Here is a 22,586-nt window from a genome sequence, read left to right as displayed (position 1 = left end):
GATGCTTTTTTTTTTTTTTTTGGTTACAACTAGACTCATATATAGAGCAGTTCGTCAACCTGCTTTATTATATACATACTTTGCTCATAAATGTGTAAAAATTCGATATCTCGCGTAACAAAGTTTCATATTTAGAACGATCAACATCGGATAGAGAGAAAATGAGTAACGAAGTCTTGTCCTCGGTGAAGCAACAACCAGAAACTTTCTGTTGATATTCCACGTATCTTAAAAAGTCAGCGTTTGTTGCCAAACGTTTCTCCGGATTTATTTTTGTTATCTGCAATAAATATTTATTCGTTGGATAATCTTTGTTCAAAGCACGGTAAATATCAAATAAAAATAAAAGACACGCGGCAAGACGTGGCCACAAAAACAAATGTTCCTTCGGGATTTGTACGCTTTGTCGCCCGTTTCACGACGCATCGTCGATGTCAACGTCAACGCGGTCTATATATACACATGTCCGAAGTATTGACATAGAACCACGATTTAATTATTAAGTTAACTAAAGAGTACAGAAGACACGAATGTTTGTAAGGACCTTCAGATAAAAATTATAAACGCAAAAAAGCAAAAGAAAATGTATGGAAAGAAGGTGTCGTTCTTCTATTAATAAGTCACCGTATTTCAATGTATTGCAACATTGCACGATTCAGAATTTCTGACGTCTAGACTTGATCTAACCCACACTTTCTGTTTCCTCTTTTCTTCATCGCTAATAACAATAAATTCTGCAGTTGCAAGGAGCAAATCTTTGTCAGTCATCGTTAGCAGTTTGTAACAAACTGATTTACATATGGACAAGTTGTTGCTAAGAACAAGTATAACTTTGAAATCGAAACAAAATCCAAATATTTCTAAATTATGTTGCTTCGACGTGGACAAAAAGTTTCTATAAATTAGTGTTTAGTAGAAATGTTTTGGAACGTGTAGCAATCTCGTTGTTGGTTCAATGAGGACAAAGCTATAAGCCTTCCGTGAAAGTTCTCGCCTAAAATGAAATGTTCTCTATAGCTTCTGGTAGAGAACGGATACGACGGAAGGAGATATTTCTCGTATTTTAGTCGAAGCACGCATTGCGTTTCTGTCTGTTACCAGAGTCTCCCCTGGAAACTCGTCAAAGAGAACGAGCCAATCGTCGGAACGACGAAGTGGCCGACAGCAGTGGATGATAGCGATGGAGGATAGCATGCGGCACGGAAACGCGGTTACCACACAAACGACTCTCGTGAGTATCTTTTTCTTTGATCTCGAGCGATATAGAAGCTCCTCGGGGGAAAAAAAAAAAAAAAGGAAAAACGGGATGTTTCTTGAAATCGCTTACGATTAACGTTTGATACAAATCGTAATGTCGTGTGCTTATTGATACAGCCCAAAACTCGGCATCGAAGACCGTACGGATGGGAGAATGGTAACGTTGAGATGGGCCGAACGAAGCGTGAACCTAGCTCAAGTCCACCGAGCAAGTTCGCGAGCCTACCATACGACGGTAAAGTCTCTTTCAATTGGATCCCACCGCGGACGAATCCATGCACCGTCGAGAAGCATCGCGAAGTAAGACGTCGTTCCTCGGAGGAACATCTCGAGAGGGATCGTCGTCGTAAAAACGTCGACAAGGATCGTACGTCTCATTTGCGAAAACAAAGACAGAACGAGATCATGAAATCGAGCAGCGTCGAGGACAGATTACTAATGAATCATAATCACGGTCACAATCGTAATCATAGAGGAGGAGAAGGAGGTGGCAGCGGTGATGGTAACCACGGTGGCGATGGCAGCGGCGACGGCGGAGGAGGACAAGAGGTCGAACCGAGACGGCGAAGAAACGACTCCGACTCGAGCGAGGGTAGATTCTCGAGAAACTCCGAGTCCGAAAGATCCTCGATACCTCGTTCGAGCTCGGTCAGCGTCGAGAGGTTCTCCATGAGGGCGAACTGCGACTCCTCGGACTTTTCTAGGGCCAATTCGACCTCGAACGAGAGATTTCATTCGGACTTCTCGATAGCCGTAGCCAGTGCCAGCTCGAACGACCACGTGTCCATACCCAGCTCCGATCCTTTTTCCATTAGGAACCTCGACTTCGTGTCGTTTTCATTGCCACGAGCAGATTCGAGCGAAAGATTCTCAGGACGCACGTCCGACAGATGCTCGGAAGAACGTTACTCCGACATGTTCTCGACGAGGAATTCGGACTTTTCCACGAGAAATTCGACCGACTTTCGAACTCAGTCCGAGGAGGAACGCTTTTCGGACGACTCCTTGGAGGAGCTCTTACCTCCACCACCACCCATCAGCAAGAGACACTCGATTGCTTGGGAAGTCTCGCTTGAAGACGACCCTCTTTATGCGCCCGGTAGCACCAAGGTCGTCGGTAGGAGACGTCGAAAGAGCAGCGACGTTTCTAGTAAGTCTCTCTATTTATAATTCTCTACTCTAGAGTATAAGCACATTACTCGCTCGTCCGATAGACTTAAAATTGCATCTAATTCATCGTGTTAAATCTGGGTTCAGAAACTGGTTTCAACGGCTGTGATTTTTCTTTCAGGCGTCGGATCGGCGTCGAAGCTCCGTGACTTTGACGACTGGCAAGATCCACGGCTTTCGACGACAGACGACGACCTGGTCTCGCCATACTCGGACTCCTCGACGAACGATCTCGATCAGATTCGTCCGCAGGATCTGACCAAAAACGGTACTTACGTGATACGACGAGGTCGTAAAAAGGAACGAAAGGTCCTGCCGAAGACAGCGACGAAAACGAAGAGCCTGTCCTTCGAGAACGCTGACGAGAATCGGCTGTCGGACGTGAAACGATATTCGAGCACGTTCGACAATATAAAAAGTCTCCTGAAAGAGAACAAGCTGGAGGCGAGAAAGAGACGATCGTCGGACGACAAATCGGACGATCTGGTCGAGTTACCGAGCGAATTTGCAGAAACTGTGCCACCTCCGGATCTCATCAGAGTCGTTTCCCTTCCGACCATCAACAACGACGGTAACAACAACAATGACAACAGCAACGACGACGAGGAGGAAGACGAGGACGAGAGCAACGAACGAGCGGCTCATCTTGACATAATGATCGAGGAGGAAGAAACGTCGGAAAAGTTTTTCGGCAAAGTGAAAGAACGTCCGACGGGCGAAATTTCTCGCGAAAAGCTACCATTGAATCTTTCGATGAACAAAGATCCAACGGATTTGGGCGTTGATAGAGAGAGAGAATGCAATGGTGGTATCCCACTTTCCGTCTCGGCGTCGAAAGCTCTAGACATCGGTAAACCAATCGATTTTCTCCTTGAGGAACGATCGAAGAAACTCACGAGTTCGAGCAACGAACGGCTGTCCTCGAAAATACCCGTTAATCTTTTGATCGAAGATCAAATCGTGAAAAAGGCTCTTAACGAGAATCGCAGACAATTGGAGAAGGTCAGCGACGCCATAAAGGAGATCGAAAACGTTAAGAACAGCGAGTCCTATTCCGAGGGCAAGCGATGGAAAAATGGCGACATTAGAGCTTCTTCCAGGAGGAACAGTTACGAAAACGATTCCATCGAGCAAGCGAATCGGAAGGCGCTAGGCAGTCCGTACGAGCCGAAAAACAGAAAACAACAGAGTTCCGATTCGGAAACTTCCAAGACGAGCTCGGAGAGTGATTTTGATCGACGAAAAGCAAATGGAACGGACATTTACGCGTCCGGCAGGAGGCTGAGACAAAATGGCATTGAAAGTCACAAAAATAATCAGAAGCAAATCGAGCACGTAATCGATGCTATACTCGAGGACTCAAAAAATCCTGACTTTCAGGTAGGATATCGAATTTTCGACGCGATGAATGCTTCCTTTCCAAGTTGGAAATGAAACGAATAATTCGTTCGATTTACGCATAATTTATCTCAAAAGAATCCGACGCAGAAAGGAAGTAGTCATCGAGTATAATCGCGCGCCATCTTTTCGCTCGTGCGAATATCGGAACGCCGTTCGCGCTTTCCTTCCACGAGTTAGTAAGAAAAGGTGATAAAATCGTCTTTTCGAGGTGGTTTCGAAAGACAACTAACAGCATGCTCGCGTTCTTCGACAGGTCAGCGTCGAAGTGCTCGAGTTTCCACCATTGCCGCCGTCACCGGTGGAGGAAGCTGACGAGGAAAATTCGGACGTTGGACAAAACGCCGTAATTAGCACCAGGTCGAAAAGCCACGGTAACAGAACGATGGAGTATAGGCCAAGAGTGCCACCGCATCGCGGCCAAATCGTCGATGCCAAAGATCATCAAACGTCGCTCAATACGAGATCGATGGACGCCGGCTTCTCTCGCGGTAGACGTACGCCAGCCGCCGGCAATTCAAGAAGAGAGGTACACTTCCCTTTTCTATTTTCTCTTTTCTCTCTTTTCAACGGCATCGGGGGCACCTAGTAATTTCTTTAAAGATCAAGATCGATCAGACGACGAAGGAACGGGAAAAAGGAGGAGACGGTAGATGCGCAGCGAAAGGCAACGATGCGAGGAGAAAAAGAAATTCAATGTCAAGGCAAATGAGGGAAAGTCGGGCCAAACTAGTGACTTTGACCGAAAAGTCGGCTGGATGCCGGCCAACTTATGCAGTTAACGTAATAGCGCCTTTCGTCGTATCTCTTTCTAAATAATTCCACGGTGAATCATCGCAAATACGACTATTACCGAGAAGAACACGTAATTCCGAAAGCTAATCGCAAATTGAGAAAAGAGAAAATCTCCGTATCTAATCTCATAACTATGTCCATATCGGGAAAAGAGATAGATAATATTAATTGTATGTTTCGTTACATTTACTCGATCTGTACGCATAGATGGACTGATTTATAAAAACGGAATGACAAAAACTTCACTCGCTGCGACATCCATTGTAAAAATGATCGTAAGTGTTTCTACTTGGTTATCGTTGCACGAAACGTTCGCGTTCAAAGGATCGATCGAAAGAGGATGGAAGCATCGGGAAGTCGAACGAGTCGGAGGAACGACAAAGGACCATCCAAAGAGCGGAAATCAAGTAAAAGTCAATCTTCGACGATACTTGGACCGATCTTTCCCACGATAGTTGGAAACGGAAGAGGTAGACGTATCGTGCACCATATAAGCAGTTGACTCAAAGGATAAGTACTGCGAGATAGAAAAAAACGATGATAATAATTAAAAGAGATAGCTTTTTCTCCAGGAACGATGACTTCGTTCGAAACGAAACTAGTCTTTGATCGTTCAATTCGAAGGAAACAAAGAACAAGGGGGCGAGAGGGGAAAAGGATCGGAGGTGCTCAGAATTCACGTTAATTTCGTCTTGTTAGATTCGCTCTTAATTTGCTAGCTCGACGTTGACCCTATTTCGCCTCGCTTCGTCGTACTTCTAAATGCACGGGTATTACTAATTAAACATGGAAAAAAAGAGAATATCGAGCCCGACGAAGTAATGTCTGTGTAATTAAGAAACATCCGCGATCGACGAGTGAACTTTGAAACTAAAAGTCGATGAATATTTGAACGAAAGTTGAATCAATAAGATATCATCTCACGAACTTTTTCTAACGCGATAGAATACGAAGACGACGATACGTATTTATGATATTCTCTATTATTGAATCATCCACGAAGAGAAAATGAAGGGAAAGGGAAAAGATTACCGTCAGCCAATTACGCGGCGTGACGCGAAAAGAAAAATGTTTGCCGGCGAATGTGGGGATCTGGGCGTGAATAAAAAATCGTGCGTCCGCATGGCTCAGCATGGCCGATATTAAGCCGTCTCCTTATTAGTCCAGCAAGGAAGGAATCGATCAGTTTACTAGGCTTCTTCTGTTCGATCATCGCGGAAACGAAATAAAGATGAAATTTGTTGTTTAGAGCTGCCTCCGCGTATAACTCAGCAAAGTCGTTTTGCTCGGCAAAACACGTCGCACGAAATCCATTTTCCATCCATTCCAAAATTCGTTCTACATCCATCTCGCTAGCGATTAGAAAAAGATAGGAAATCGCGAATAGTCGGAAAAGTATAATGACAAACGCTCGTCGTCAGGATAGCATTCTTTTTTTTTCGGTTCAATAATCTGGCAAAGAGAGCGTCGTCGGTGGGTCCGGAGTAAAACGCTCGGTAAAAAAAAAAAGCAAAAGCATCGATCAACGTAGTGCTCCACGCGGCGCAGCCACTTGGCTCTCTCGTATTGTCGTCGAAAATATTGGCAATTTTTTTTCAACGATCGCCCCTCGAAACCGAGCGCCGCAATCGAACGGAGAACGAAATGAAAGTTTGGAGTTGTGCTCAAACTTCAACGACAAAGAACGATTAAAAAAGCGACGTGCGTCTGGTTTGTCTCAGGTGCCGGTGGAGAGAAGGACCTTACCGACGGATTTGCCAGGACCGTCGTCGAGACGTCGTCCCTTCGCAAAGAAGCACTCGCCCTCGGCGGATGGTTGCTCCTCGAACGTTGCAGGCTCCAACGGCGGTATCAACGGCGGTGGCAACGATGGTGCCAACGGCGGAGCTAACGGCGGGACCACGACAAACGCCGTCGCATCCAGCGGAACTGGTATGCAAACCTCCTGCTCGCTACCAGAAACCCCGGTCTTCGCCAGAGGCAGCGATATTCCACGAACGCCGCAACATGCCGGGAACCAGGCGCAAACACGCCGTCAACCCGGTTGGTATGCCCCGACGACGGCGACCACTGGGTAAGATTACGATTTCGAAGAGATCCGCCAATAAAAGAGAGAAATATAAGAAAAAGGGGAAAGAAACAAATCGATATGACGTAAAACGATGCAGGTATCGAAGGAACAATCCTGGTCTGGAACAGGCGATAATCGGAACGGAATTGCTCCGACTGGCGGGTGGGCCGAATCGGGGATGGTATCCAACGAGAAAAGTGAATCAGCCGCGACCAGCTTCCATCGAGCATCTTGAACGGCTAAACAACGTTTACGACGCGCGCTTACCGAGCGGTGCCGATCAGAGGAAACCGTTAACCCTGCCGACGAACATCACACCCAACAAATACTTCGGCCAAAGTAAGCACAGCTCCGCGTCCAGCACTCGCGAGGCGCTACGGAGGGTCACTAGCTTGCTCATCAAGAAAGGTAAGCGCGGGGAAGAGCGCGGGAAAGAGCGCGGGGATTCGCACCGTTAAGCGGAACGAGAGGATAGAACCTCGCGTTTCAGCCGCTACTCGTACCGAGAGGAAGAACACGATGCTATCGACCGCGACCGTCTCTGGATTTCGACACGTTCTTCTCGTCCAGGCCGACGCGCGGTGTTCTCCTCTAACGTCCGATTTCTCTTTCCTTTTGTCCTTTCCCGCCAATTGCTTCGATCCTTGCATCGATTTGAAAAGGTCTTTGCTATCTTATCGTTGCATCTTCCAAAAAGAGTTGAAAGAAAATCGGACATTTAGCGGTCTCACTGCGCGCGACAGACCGATTCGATTTCTTCGAAGAATCTCTTCGTCGAACAAGTCGAACGGATCTTTCGACACGCGAGGATCGTCGAGCGATCAGAGCGAGTTGTTGCGAGAGGATAGCTTTGGAAACGACGGTCGACCGTCTCTGCTCTTAAATTCTTAACTCCGTTCTCCATCTCTTTTTCCCATCTTTCGACTTTAACCACTTACGCTGGTAGTCTCTTAATGGCGCGCGCGGCAAACGCTTCCGATATAATTCACAGCGAACTGATACTTGAAATTATTTTTATGAAATTATCACACTCGTTCAACGCTCTTCCGAACTGTGTTCGAAAACTTATCGATAACGTATGACCATCAAACGACGTGGTTGCACGTTGTTTAACCTTCTGCATCGATTATTCCAGCGCAAATGGTTAGAAAAGAAATAGACGCATCCGTCATTTGGACCCAATTGACTACACGCACTCTTTTAAAAAGATTCTTTTGTTTTACTTCCTCTTTTTTCCGACTTCCTCTGTCTTTTCGAAAGCACGATTTAAGACGTTAAGCGGATTGAAACGATTAATTGACACTTATAACGTCGCAAGTATAAACAAGTCGTATCTTTAGAAAATCTTAGATACGTGACAAAAAGATATATTCTATGAGCAGAAAATGGCGATCGCCGTCATATGACCGAGCAACCTGCATCGGGTTTTTCTAGCGGATTGAATTTTTGAAACCCCGTAACTATTGATAAGTAAAACTTGTGAGAAACTTCTCTGACTTTTCTCCTGTGTGACCTTTCGTGGCAATCGACAGCCACTACTTTGAAGCTAGCTATCCGACGCTCTAGGTAGATATGGAATGCTTGCCTGTTAAAGATTCTCTCCTTTTTTTTTTCTTTTTTTTTTTTTTTTTTCTTTTTTTCAAGTATCAAACTTTTATGATCTTTTTCTTTGGACGCCTTTTAACCGGTACTCTTTATAACGTTATGTAAAGTTCATCACATGATTGACTAAAAATTCCTCATGATATCCCTCATGAATTTTTCAATATCAAGTCAGAATACTGTTTAAGAGGCTACTATATGTGTTACGTGCGTGGAGTATGTATGTATATAACGTAGCAACAGTGCATGCCATTTATACAAATTTTAGAATACAATGTAACTAGTCTATTGTCGGTATTTTTGTTGTCTCAGAAAGATTTCGATCGTCATTTTTATGATACACATTTTACTCGTTCGTCTGTATTTTTTTAAGATTGCAAATTTTTATCGAAACAAATCAAGTCCTCCAAGAAAAAAGAAAACAAATGTGATTCGATGTAACGTTTAAATTCTCGGTGACGAATGAAGGGTCTACTACGTTCCGTTAATAACACGCCATCTATAAGAAGACATGTTTGTTATAACACGACTTAGTTCGAATTAGACGCCATAGAGGTCAATCTTGTCCTCTTATTCACGCGCTCGTTTAACTTCAACTTAGTTGCGGCGCACTACCGAAGATGGCGCTAAATAACTGTTTCCAAACCGATATTCGAGTACGCCCACCTTATTTTTCTTCTTGATAAACGAAACATTTCCAAGTTAATTTATGATAGCGAAAATAACGAGAAATATTTCTTAACTCGCGTAATAAAAATATATAGAGAATATTCCGATAACATTGAAAATCTATATTTTTAGGATAATCTTCTTGTTATTTATGTTCAAAATCTTTCAAATTAAGGAAATTTATCGATGAACGATGATAGCATTTTCCATTTCTTTTTACCTTTGTGAGAAGGTCCACGATTTCCGAGAGACCACGTGTTAAACTTTCACCGCATCGTGGTGCCATCTATCGGTAACTCCATCGACCGATCTCCCAGCTGAATGTGATCGACCTTGAAAGCGTGACCGTCCAAAGCGAAGAAAAGAAAAAGGGGAGGGAGCATACGTATATATGTACAAAAAGAAAACGAGATATGGGAGGGGGGTCAGAGAAAGAGAGAAAGAGAGACCGCAGAGACAAAGACTTCCTCCATGTTACACGTTGCTGGAACGTTCATGCATTTTCATCCAATTCTTCTGTACACTCCGATTTATAATCAATAATAATCTTTAGTTTTATATCATCATTAGATCTATTTAGCTTAACCATTCATTTACAAACAGTTAACGTTACTTTGAATATCAATCGCAAGAAAATTGCTTTTTTAAATTTTTTCAAAGAAACTGGCATTCTTGTTTTGGAAGAATAGATTTTTCTTTTTTTTTTTTCCCCCTAGTATCTTAACTTTGTAACAACGCGTTATTAAATGTAACTGAGCGACTGCTTTGTGCCGATTGACTAAGCTTTAATGATCATAGAAATTTCTACGATCGTCGATGCTTCGTAAAGAGAACTTAGCTTATTAGTCATCGTTCGTATTTGACTTTCCCCATTGATAAGAAATTGATCGTTGTATATCTCTCAACATTACATCGAAACATTGTTTCATTAATCCCTTTCAAGGGAACATCGTGCTGATTAAAAAAAAAGGTGAAAAAAAACGGTCGATAGTTTCGTTGAAAACGAGGCAGTCGCGCGTCGTCTAACGTGGACGACGACATGTTCCCCCTCCTTCGCTTATCCGCAACACTGTGGCAGCAGCAGAAACAGCGGCGTCGACGACGGCGCAGCAGTCGGCAGACCGGTACAGCGAAGAAAATAAATGCTGGAAATCTAGAAGAAAAGTTCACGGAGTAAATCCGTAGGACTAGCCGCGCGCGAAATGAACAAGAGGACTACTCGTAAGACGAACGCGATATTTGTAGTCGAACATTAGCTCGATCTGATTCGTGGATATCCGACTCGACGAGACTAGACTAGACTAGACTAGACTAGACGAGACGAGACGAGACGAGACGAGACGCGACGAGACACGACGAAACGCGACGAGTCGCGACTCAAGGGTTCCAGTTATTGATTCGTCCGAAGGGGAAGGTACGCGCAAACGTTTCCTACTTTCCGCGTTTCGTCTCTCTTTCTTTCTCTCATACACACGCACATACACCACACCATCGCTTCGATCTGTTCTACCTCCGGTCAATCACCAACGAACAAACACAAAGTTATCTCTTTCGATTTTATTTCGTAGATTCTTCTGTAATGATCGCGATTCTGAAACCGTTCAAAGAACGTTATAATTATCCTTTTTATACGCGCTCTCGGCAAGGTCAACCGTCGCGATCGATATTCAGTCTGTGTGTCATCCACCTCGTATCGCGCATCCCAATATACTTGAATAGCGCAAATTCGAATACAGCCAGCGATTTTTTTTTTTTTTTTTTCTTTCGTCAACGATCTCATGCATTTAGGTCTCTGAAAATATCGGGAAGTACGAAGAAGGGACGACCTACAAACGACCCGAGGACGATGCCGTGACTGTCTTCGATTCGAAGCTTATCGGTTGTTGTGTTTATTTTTAGAAGACCGTGTCGATACGCGTTATATCACTGCTAAGTTACCCTTGTGTCATTTTTTCTTCTCGGCGGAAAAAAGGACGGAAATTCGAACCGCACGTACTCGCATACGTCGCTCGGATACAGATCGGATTAATTTGGCCGATAAACGACCAAAGTAGTAGGTGATAGATGCGATTTGTTCGCTCTAGACCATAACGAACAGCCACCATTAAAAGACGACATTGCGATCTTATTGTTTAATTACGAAAAGATCTGTCGTGCTGCTGGGACGTTTACTATTATGACATAGATAGAAAATACTACCGAACAATAACACATCATACTAGCTAATTTACTACTTTTCGATAATATATTACGAAATAATGTTTTGAATAATGCGGATTCTATGAAAAGTATTCTGAAAAAACAGAAATGAATGACTTATTTGCATCAAATCAAATTCTTCACTAAAGAGAACGAAATTATAGTAAAAGCGATGAATTTGCTAATATCTATATATGATATTTACCAAAATTAATCACTTAATATATTAATCAGAATATATATTTTTTGCGTTGTTTAGTAATAAGTTGAGCTTTGTTTAACGAGTTGAATCATTTGATATGGTAATGAATCGTGTGTAACCTATTTTATTTTATTTTATAACGGTTTAGGCCATTTTTCACTTATGCACTCGACTGTTTGTCCAAGATGCATTGTTTAAAATCTATATTATTTATTAAAATCCATACTATTTAAAATATTATTTCGTAATATAATATCGAAAAACAGCAAATTTTACAAAAGTGTCTTATCGCTTTGTCCGGGAATGTAAGAAATGTGATATAAAATTCGATCGTTATCGCGTTCCTTTTGCAACAGAATTTAATCATTTCTAGCAGGAAACGATAAGTTTGCGGGTTAAAAAGTTCCCGGAAATATAAACCCTGAAAGTTATTGCGGTTGAAGGCACTCTTTCGTTGCCAGTGATAGAAGCAGGGTCAACAAATGTCCATGCTTGATGTAACCGATATAGCTATATCCTTTTCAGTTAGCATTCCATTCCCAAAGCATCGAGGTCTTGTTCAAAAACACATCCATGTAAGTTTCGGCAGCAACCGAAGTTACTTGCTGTCGTATTTCCCTGACCGCACGAAAAAGCGTGTATATCTAAAAGCATCTACTGTTTCCTTCCAAGCGTTGTCCCTCTTAAGGTCGAGAAGGGTCCCCTGATCATCCGTTTGCCCAACAAAATTCTTCAAGCGATTTCTCGTTCTCTTAAAGGCCGGTGGGGGATGTTTTTGGCTAGGTTAGTAGCGCGTTAGTAGCGCTCGCCGAATAGGTAGCACATAGGGGTGGAGCAGCCGTAGGGGCGACCATCTCGACACGGCTGGGGTGGCAATCGTTACTCCCGTCTACCGGCCTGTCTACCGACCCTTCGGCGGACTCTAAACGTTTCACCTCTAGCAGAGACGCCACCGCCAACGTCGCCAACCTCTGCCTACGCTCTACATCGACCTATGGACAAGGGAGAGGAGGAGAAAGTGAGGCGAAAGAAGATTCGCGAAAACGATGCAACCTCTCTTTGTTTCTTGAGACGCTCGTCGAGGCTTTCTCAAGCTCATCCTCCTCTCCGCCGCACTGCTTTGCGCGCGATGGCAGAAAATATCGACCAGCTCTTTCGGCGCGCACTACGCCACGGAAATGCGAACCTTTCTCGACACCCCGACAGACATTTTTAGATACAATCGCGAGAGATACGCTTCAATCCTCGTGGAATTACATCCTTGAGAATTACATACGTCGCGATCAACGTTGATCAACGCTCGAAAAACTCTACTTTTTCGTAGATGTCGTTGTTATTTTGTCAATAATTTTCAATCGTTCGATCGCCTTATCGTATTGTCGTATTTTGTATTTCGTATCGACGGAATCGTATTATCGTATTTCGTCGAAAAATTAATGTACAAATACCTTCGCCTAGATACAAATCGAAACGTTCGAAGATCGTTTACACGTCCGAATGGGTCTCGGTTGACAACTCCGTCGTGTTTTTAATTATACCTACGTCATTGCACTCTACGTAGCGGACATTGTCACGATATGCATAATATGGACTCGAACATGTGCTTGATCCGACGAGTGTCCATCTGATCGACGTCTGCTTCGATGCTACTTCTCAACGTCGTTGCTCTCTTCTACTGTCAACCATCGAGAACTTCAAAACGATTTCTTAAAAATTAGAATGTGTAGATGTTTTTAGGTAGGTAGGTAGACAAACAGTTGAAAAAGTAAACTCTTGTTATACGGTCGTACGTATCGAGCAGCTAGTCAGTCAGCTCGCATTGGAATTCTCAGAATCGACGCTTGGGATGCCGAGAGTACTAAAATAAAATACGCAGCGTGCGGCATCCTACGATGGGCGAGCTGCGTCCATCACCGAGAAACAACCGTCGACCAGCAGTCTCGTTGTTAATCACGAGAACAAGAATCCTTGCGATTATAGAAAACATGAACGAGATGTGGAGATAAAAAGGTGTCGCTACAAGCCGACTGTAGTTTTTCGACGAAAATAGAAATCGTTCACGTTCGTTCGTATATCCTTCAAATAACGTTGGAGCAGAGTTCGACAGCATTCGAATTGCATATCGTTTTTCAAGTCTGATTTTTCGTTGCTTGAAAATTTTATTGCTTCGAAACTGGGAAAAACGATTTAGTTTCGTCTTCCTTATCAATTCTTCGAAAACGTAATCGAAAGTCTATTGAAGTACCTAAGTAGATGAAGTATATCTCGTTAATTTTCTCAAGCAACACACGTGAGATATGGCAATCGCTGTATCGGCTGCACCGGGCGCACGTGCCATTAGTCGTGGGAACAATCATTCCAATCTGTACCATCGTCGCAGGTGAGGGATACGGCTCGAGGAGCGATATAATCGCCGAGAATGAACTCAATATTGTTACAACAAGTGTTCGTTAGGATTTTATTCGATTTTACGCGTTTGAGAAGTCACGGTAAGAAAGGCTCGCGAGAGAAAATGTATTTGAGAGCGAAACGTGCCTTCTTTTCTCCTTCTTTTCTTTCAACCACGACTAAATAAATTACGGTAAACGTGAAAGTATTCCTCTTTCGATAGCGAAAAGAAAAATAATATACGAATCAAAGAAAGCTTCGATTTGTAACGCTAAGTCAGATTTACGTAGGTAGATCGTAAAATGGTACCGGATGACGATCTCGACGATGTTTTATCATCGAAGCGTCAGAGCTTTGTACCGGCTTTTCGACGATAAGGATTCTTCGTGCTGGGTAGATAGATAAAGAATGACGATAAGACAACGTGACAAGTTTATCTAGCATCCAATAAATGAGAGAAAGAGAAAAATTTAGTTGTAATAATAGCGTCACAGATAGGCGCGTAGCTTAGTTTCCATGCTCATATCAACTAGTTTTTATCGAGCCAGTTACGAGAAGCTTCTGTCGCTGCAGGGGGCTTCTCGGTGGACGATTTTCTAGCGGTCTACTCATCGAGAAGTGCCAGCTGGTTACAGCATGTCGCGGAAATAGGATCTCGGGCGTCCTCGAACCACCCTACCGATCCTTACCGATCCTTTCCGATCTTCCCCGAATGCATTGTCGCTTTGGAACGGCAAAACCTTAAACTTTTTAACGGTTTTACCGTGCGTCCGCCAATGGCAATGCCGTATCAAGCGACTTTGCTGCAAGAAACTGCCAGAACATTCAAGAACGTCATCGGTGAGCTTTCATTCAGGATTTATGAAAGAAGCCCGCGCTTGTGCGGTTTCTTCGACTTTTTCATTCTTCGAATGTGAATCTCCTGATCGAGTTACGAGGCGAACACGGGAAAAAAACGTTCGATTACGAAATTCAAAATGTGTCTTTGAATATTTATCCTTACTGTTTGAAAAAGATTATACACGGCTAATACGCGTTAGAAAATAATCGCCGAATAAGCACTGAACGGTTAAACTCAATCCTCTTACCAGAAGGTTGGCACCTTTCCCACTCTGTGATCAGATCCTTTGTTTCAAATGTTTACTTCCTTTCAAGCGACATAAGGCGCCATGACGTCGAGTCATCGGCCATATACTTGCATTCCTTAGATGACAACAAAGTATCGCACTCTTAGCCGTGTCAACATACGACCACAATATTCGAGATTCTTAGAATAACGTTTCTAACGTATTCGTTCATAACGCGTCCAGCTTAAAGCGTCAGATATGTGGATCTATGATTATCGAATGTCCTTGAATTAGACCGTTTTTAGTTATTGTTAGTGCATTGGTTTCGATACAAGTGTCATTTTTACAAAGGCACCGCGCTAACATCCACTTCGCACTCTTCAAGCTCGCGATTACCTTTACGAAGAATATTCATCGAAAGGAAAATGCGAAAACTCTCCCTATAAAGATCTCTGAAGATCACCGATCCGACGGATGATTTTAAACAAGTTCCAGAATCTAATTAAACGCTTTCCACTCGCATATTTTCGTCAAAATGAACGGATCTTAATCACGATCTGGCCACTCGAATGTGTGAATCCATCGGAGAAAAACCAAGGCAAATACAGTTATGCACTCGTATTATACTACGTCTACCCATTTAAGATAGATAACGAAGATCAATTCAACGAGTTGGACGACTATGAAGTAGCCCATGAAGCTGGGCAGATCATTCTTTCGCGCAACTGCTCAGTTTTTCTGCAAGGGGTTCTTCTCTCTACGATCAGTTTCTACTCTTGCAGTTTCCCAAAACGTGAACGTTACTGATCTATGTGTATACTGATACATATCCTTATACACATCCGTTTTCAAGAAAATCAAAACATTTCATCGAATAAAAATTCTATTTTTATAGAAAAAAAATTTCTCTTTGTTGCTCGTGCAAAAAGAAAAGGAAGGCTCGACTCGTAACTCGTTAAATATGTAGAGCATATAGCTACGTAATATATATCGATTTGCGTGCTCTTCGAGGAATCTTCTTCAATCGGAATCTTTGCGTTTCAAACAAAGAAACTCCTTTAGATGTCAAGCTACTTACTTTGTCTATTAGCAGGATACTGAACGACGCGTCCACTTTGCCAACCACTTATGATTAGACACCGACTCAACTCGGTTCGCGTTAGGTATGTAGTTTGATTTTCGAAGGTAAAGCTATATATTTATGAAAAATATATATATATATATATATATTAGTATTTTCTATTCCATATCATAGTAGTATGCTATCCTATATGTCCGTACGGTGTTATATCAAGTATCTATTTCTATTTAATATGCAATTTTCTTTTCATTGTTTCAGGGAGTGGCAGTAAAGATGGAAAAAGTGGTAAAGACAACGCTTTACCTTCGGGTCCTTATGCCGGTAAGTCTTTATTGAAACGCTAATATTACTTGAATCGTGTTGTTCTTCTATTCTCATCTTTTTAATGATAATTATCCAAAATAAAAAAAGAGAGAAATAATCACATACCTCTCGTTGGTTTCTAAACTTTGTTACTATCGTATCATCGGAGATCATTCACGATGGTAAGCAGCGAGAAAGGAACGGGGTAGGGGACAAATACAGCGAGAAAACGAGAGAGAAAAGAGACTCAATTTCCCCGACGGGGACACGACACGCGTCTCCACGGCTATTTTTAAACCACACGGCCAGACTTTACTTCGACTTGGCAATAAGAAGTACCCGAAATATTAACCACGACCATCCTCGAACAGAAATAGACTGGATCGTCACGAACGAAGAACTCGTTCTTCGCTGCGAGAGTACAGATAGAGAGAGAGAGAGAAAGAGAGAGAGAGAGAGAGAGAGAGAGACACCCTTATAGACTACGTATTCGTATTGGTTGTGTATCTTTCTAAGAAATTAGAAAATGTTAACGTCCAATGTTGTTAATCGTCAAAAGTTGCACGAACAATACAACGAACAACACGTTCTTTAGTTTAATTTAAAACATCAAGTCGAGGACAATTTAGAAAGCACTCACGGATTTCGATTCAAATTTTTCGTAAATTACTGGTCGACCTTGAGAATATTTGACAATAAGTAAGGATATCTTTTTGAGCGACGGATTCTCGTTCTAAAAATTTTGAAAATAATCATAGTAACAGAATGAACGCATCGTCGTACGCGTGCACCTACGAAACATAACCGTAGCAGCATGGCTCGTTCCAAAATATCATCCTCTCCAACTTCTTCCAAGTTCGTCCTCGCTATAAGATCCATCGCTATTAATACAGCTTGTTTATTTTCGGAAAATACCCGCTTACCGATCGGTTCGCGACTTTCTTGACCGTCTAACGTTGTGAATGATTTCATCGCGTACTTGTGATTTAATTTCTTTCTCTTTTATCGGCAAATAAGCATAATTAGGCAAGTGACCAAAAAATATATTTTTTATCTTTCTTTTTTTTCTTATTTTTTTTCTAAATTATTCATTTCACAGTAGTTTCTGTCTATTTTGCAGGTAGATAAGAAAAAAAAATGTATCGGCATTATCTTATCTCGAGTTGCGTCGATAAGAGACGCAACTTGATACATGAATGCGATAATTCGTACGATCATAAAAATATCTTTACCCTTGCGCATTACTCCTACTTTCCCTCTCATATGCAAAAATGAAAACCCTTTTTCAATTTGGAAATTAGAAAAATATATATATATATACATATTCGAAAAAATCGACTAGACACGATACTTATTTCGATATCGAAAATAATTTTTTCGAAATTTGAATACAACAAAGATTTGTACTAACTAGTTTGTAGAATAGCAATTACTTCGTTCCTAATGAGACGAGATATATATCTATTGGGGATACTTTCAAAATTATTACGCGTACGAGATTAATAATAGTCGGCATACTTTGATTTTATGCCAAGGAGCATACGAAAAAACTCATTACCAGTTTTCGGTAACACTGAATCACGTTACGTGTTTTCTTAAATGGTATCGTCTACTCAAGCCTTGAGCTTACAGTAGGTATAACATTACATTTGTCTTACGTAAGTTGGAGTACGTATTAAATCTCTTGGGTACTATCTTTTTGAACTTCCTGTATAACGAAGTGATTTTGGAAAAGAGGAATGCTGCAACCTAAGACCTAGAAAAACAAGCGAATTTATGAAAAACAGAGAAAGATAAAGATACACGCACGCGCGCACGTGTGTGTTATGTATGATATATGTATAATGTGTGTGTGTTATGTGGTACATATATGTGTATGTATGTATATATATATATATATATATATATATATAGAGATATATATATAGATATATATATAGAGAGAGAGAGGAGCAAAACGGGATGCTGCGCGAGAGATCGGACACACCCAAGAGTCTGCGTCTCCTCCAGTACGTGTGCTATAGGTGCCACTATCGGTATTGATCCGTACGCACTGGCCTTCCTCTTTCTCCCGTCCTCCGTTCATTGGCCTCTCTCTGTCTCTCTAGTCCGCCGCAGTTATGTCTCCTGACGTATCTCTTTACGCCGAACAGAGCCGATGCGTCGAATATGTCTTTCGTCCTTGATGCACGCGACGTCGAGAACAATACTCCGAGAGGATCCCATTAGGAATGCCCGGACATAAGCGGAATATTTTTTTTTTTAATTTACATAAGGTCACAGAAAGAAAAGAGAGCCGATTATTTGGTTTATTTTAAAATAAAATATTCTTTTCTCATTCGATAAATAAATATATCGCTAGAAATATCCTAGTTTGGTACTCGTGATAACGGTATCATCATCCTATGTAAAAAAAACGATGTTTAACGAATTCATGTCGGAAGGACTACGTCGTGGCTCTTAATTCGAAAGCAACCGGAAAGACCGGCAATTATCATGCAAGAGACGACCGATCGTCAAGACTTTGCTGCTTAACATATAGCACGCGCGAAAACGTGGTTGAAATACCTACGTAAAAACAGAACCGTTGCAGAGTTGGTCAACGTATATCCAGCGTGTCGTATAGTGTCGTCGGCTATCGTTTCGGCTTTCGATTTAACGCAATTAATGATTGATTTTGAATGATAGCGTATGCGATGTAGACAAATAGAAACAAAATTTATCAGAAAAGTAGCATTAAAAGCAAATTCAAAATGGTTTGAAACAAAGCTCTTTTAAAATATAATCCAATAAATAGTAATGATTAAAATCACTTCCGTCGATACGAGAGTATAATTTTTCTGTTATAGCCGCGGAGAGTGGCGAGGCGCCAAAGAAAAAGGGCTTTTTCAAAGGTTTTTGGAAAAGATCACGACATTATTCATTGGAGAACCAATAGCCCAGGTGTGGCAGGGTAATCAGTGGCCGGCAACGACAGAGACAAGGTCATCAACAGCAGCATCAGCAGCAGTATTACCAGCAACGCGTTGCCACGAGGACTTTAGCTAGCAACCCCTGCTGTTGCATCGTTCAATAACCGCGACTCTTTCCTCCGTACGTCGTTTACACAATACTCCCTCCATCTATACATAGGTATGTCCGCGTCTGGGTTGCGTCTGCTACGATCATGACCATCGATTAGAGAAGAAGATAGAGAGAGAGGGGGGGGGGGGAAGAGAATCTAAACAGGTGATCTCGTGTTTTTCACAATTTTTAATATTCCCGATCCGCGGATGCTTGTGAATATTCTTCATTTAGATCACGATATAATCTAAAATGTGCGCCCTTTCGCGAGTAAATCATTGCGGGATGTAAAAGAAGAACGGTGAAAATACGGAGGAGAGCTGGAACGGATCGCCCCTGACTGTTATTATCTATTATTATTATTATTATTATTAAAATTATTATTATTATTATTGGTGAGGAAAATCAGCAGTCGTGAGTCGGAGAATCACGCGAATCGTGCCTTTTTTTCTTTCTTTTATACGTCGCTTCCACGATGCGGACCAATAGTAACGGAGAAATGACTGAACCAGTCACATGAGAGGGAGGAGAAAGAGTTTAGTTCTTCAAATGAATAAAAAAATAAGATCGACTGTAGAAATGATTCTATAATTCACTCGACGGATTTGACATACTTTGTCGTAGATAAAAATCGGTTCGCGTCACCGAAAGTCGACGAGTCATGCCAAACCATAGATGCGTGCTTAGAAGTATAAAATTTAAACGATTCTTACATTAGATTAATCCCCTAATGCTTCATCTCATTTCTAATTGTTTTTACCTTCGAAAAAAAAAAAGATACTTTAAACTTCCTTTTCCGTACAAATGTTCGATTAAACGAACGTATTAAATTATAAGCTATCGAGCACGCGCCGACAAGAGTTTTTCAATTTTTCTTTTATCTTTCCTTTAATATGGTTCAAAACCCGAGCGCATCGTAAGGAATAATAAACTATTTAGTATATAGAGAGAGTGTATTTGGGTATTTAATATACTTAACTTATATTAGCCGATATGTGATAGATGAAAAAAAGGAAGTATAATATGTTGCATGGAGCAAGTGTGAGATATATCGCGAATGAGTACGAATATTATTAAAGAGAGTATATCATACGGTACATTATTATTGATACGGCTGTAAGTCCATAGAGACGTTAACGCGTGTTGTAACATTTATATTACCATCGGTCATCGTCATCATCGTCATCATCATCGTCGTCGTCGTCGTCGTCATCGTCATCGTCATCGTCATGGTCATCATCATCACTATTCATTGTCATCCGTATCAGTATAGAGATCTATTATTATTGTAATAATAATTATTACCATTATTATTATTTTTTTATTATCATTATTATTATTACTATTATTAATATTATTATTATTATTACTATTATTGCTATGATCATCGATCACCACCATCACCATCACCACCATCATCATCCTTACTACTATTATTATTAATGGCACAATATATGATTATAAATGCTCGAGAACGCATTACACAGCCACTTAGGCGCACACATTCACACAAACGTCATGGTAACGATAACGTTAATATTATCGGCATAACATTAGTACAGATAAATATATGAAAAATTACGGATAAATGTATATACATGTGTGTGTGTCTGTGTGTGTGGTGCTTATGCACGCGCGTACGCACACGCGCATTACATATGCATATATACATAAAGGTAAATGTATATATGTATATGTAATTAACACACAAGAATAAAACCGATAAAAAGAAGGAAAAGATGGCGGCGATAGGTAACGATAAAATCAGATCATATATCTATTTAATATTATTTTTAATTTGACATTATTAATGCATTCACTTCGCACGCTGGACGAAGTCGCGAAGAGTAATGATAAAAAAAAAAAAAGATAAATAAATAAAGATGGGCGGCGAAATCGATCGAATGCCAAAGATCGTTCGTCAAGGGAAAACTTGCCGACTTATGGAGGATACCTGGAGTTGTGTATATATACATGTGTGTGTGTGTATGTATGTATGTATCTATGTATGTACACACACGCGCGTGCGCGCGATAGATATATATGCAAGTGAATATATTACAAAGTCTTGTATTCGAGTATTCGAAACTCCCTCCTCTTACAAAACATTTCTTACATTTCGTGTAACAAAACAAGGAAAGTATAACAACGTCAATGCATGTCGGATTTTAAAAACGAATATGTTGTTTTTTCGTATTTTCAAAAAGAAAAGACTTGCTCGATTTTGCAGAACGCAAAAAAGAATACAGAAAAAACGGCCTACGAAAGTTTCGAGGAGAAATCAAACCATTTGCGTATTATCGATCCATCGAATCGTTATCGAAGATCTTGGAAAATATGTCGAGTTACAATCGTCTCGTTCAAAGGAATACGTAAATCGGTTCGATTTTTTCTGTTCAAAATCTTCAAATAATATACAATGACAAAAAAAAGGAGAAGATGCGATCCAGATACGAGGCGTGCGACGAACTGCACCACGAACTCTGCTTCATTGATTCCATTAAAGCGGTTAAAAGGGAGCCAGCGCTGAAAGCTAGGAACGAGAACAACTTCCCCTTCTACGATTTAACCACCGTAGATTTTTAGCAGTGTTTACGTAATCGATAAAACAGGGTGCACCCACGAAGAAAACTTTTTGTCCGTAGGAAGAAAAACAATGATCGATAATTCGCCGCCGTTGTCTCTTAACTTGTGCTTTTGATTTTCTATTGTTAATAAAACACAATAAAATGCAAAATCTTCTTGGACGATTCTGTCGAAATTCCAAACTACACTGACGACTTTTACAAGAAGGAAAATTGCTAAGAAGACGATAGCTAAGGAGAAGCTAAGAAACATCGCATTGGGAAAAAGGTAATTTGCTACAATTTGTTTGTATATGTGTGTACGATGCTAACAATAAAACAGAATCGATTTCGATAATTATTTACAAACGAATACGAGGGTTTTCGCATCTTCCATACTGAATAAAACGAAATTAGATTTAACGTTGGACTTGCGATCGGTTTGGATATAGATAGAAATAATTTTTGATGCATCCACATGTATGAACTATACATGCCGAGTCTATTCTTTGTCGATAGCAAAACGATCGATAGAAAAATAAAACGAATGCCTTTGTATATGAGATTCTTTAAAGACATTGAACAGAAAACTACACTTCCGTCGATGGAAGTCGTAGGTATTTAGAGGATATCCTCAACGTTTCTCACCGTTTCTTTCGACCTCGTAACGAACCATAAGGTAACTTGCTTTCTGTAAATCTACCTTAACTGATCTACCCGTCGAATTCGTTTCTTTAAATCTCGTGTAAATCGAGTA

At 41.2% G+C, this 22,586-nt stretch overlaps 1 protein-coding gene across 7 annotated transcripts in view; it reads left to right on the top strand.

Moving 5' to 3' along the window:
* The window catches only part of LOC122638069, a 100,487-nt gene extending 78,485 nt beyond the window's left edge, over window positions 1-22,002 (top strand). For 5 of the 7 annotated variants that reach the window (XM_043830714.1, XM_043830713.1, XM_043830715.1 and 2 more), the window contains 8 exons: window positions 1,102-1,231; window positions 1,375-2,407; window positions 2,549-3,807; window positions 4,082-4,354; window positions 6,342-6,694; window positions 6,789-7,099; window positions 16,158-16,220; window positions 19,052-22,002. In XM_043830714.1, coding sequence (XP_043686649.1) covers window positions 1,102-1,231; window positions 1,375-2,407; window positions 2,549-3,807; window positions 4,082-4,354; window positions 6,342-6,694; window positions 6,789-7,099; window positions 16,158-16,220; window positions 19,052-19,140 — 3,511 coding nt within the window. In that variant the 3' untranslated portion in view covers window positions 19,141-22,002. Of the gene's footprint in view, window positions 1-1,101; window positions 1,232-1,374; window positions 2,408-2,548; window positions 3,808-4,081; window positions 4,355-6,341; window positions 6,695-6,788; window positions 7,100-9,194; window positions 9,529-16,157; window positions 16,221-19,051 lie in introns of those variants that run through there. The other 2 variants (XM_043830712.1, XM_043830717.1) reach the window with 2 other exon arrangements.
* Window positions 22,003-22,586: the final 584 nt, after the last annotated feature.

The sequence above is a fragment of the Vespula pensylvanica genome, chromosome 2 (genome assembly GCF_014466175.1).
Source record: "Vespula pensylvanica isolate Volc-1 chromosome 2, ASM1446617v1, whole genome shotgun sequence".
NCBI lineage: Eukaryota > Metazoa > Arthropoda > Insecta > Hymenoptera > Vespidae > Vespula > Vespula pensylvanica.
This window is presented reverse-complemented; position numbering and strand designations above follow the sequence as displayed.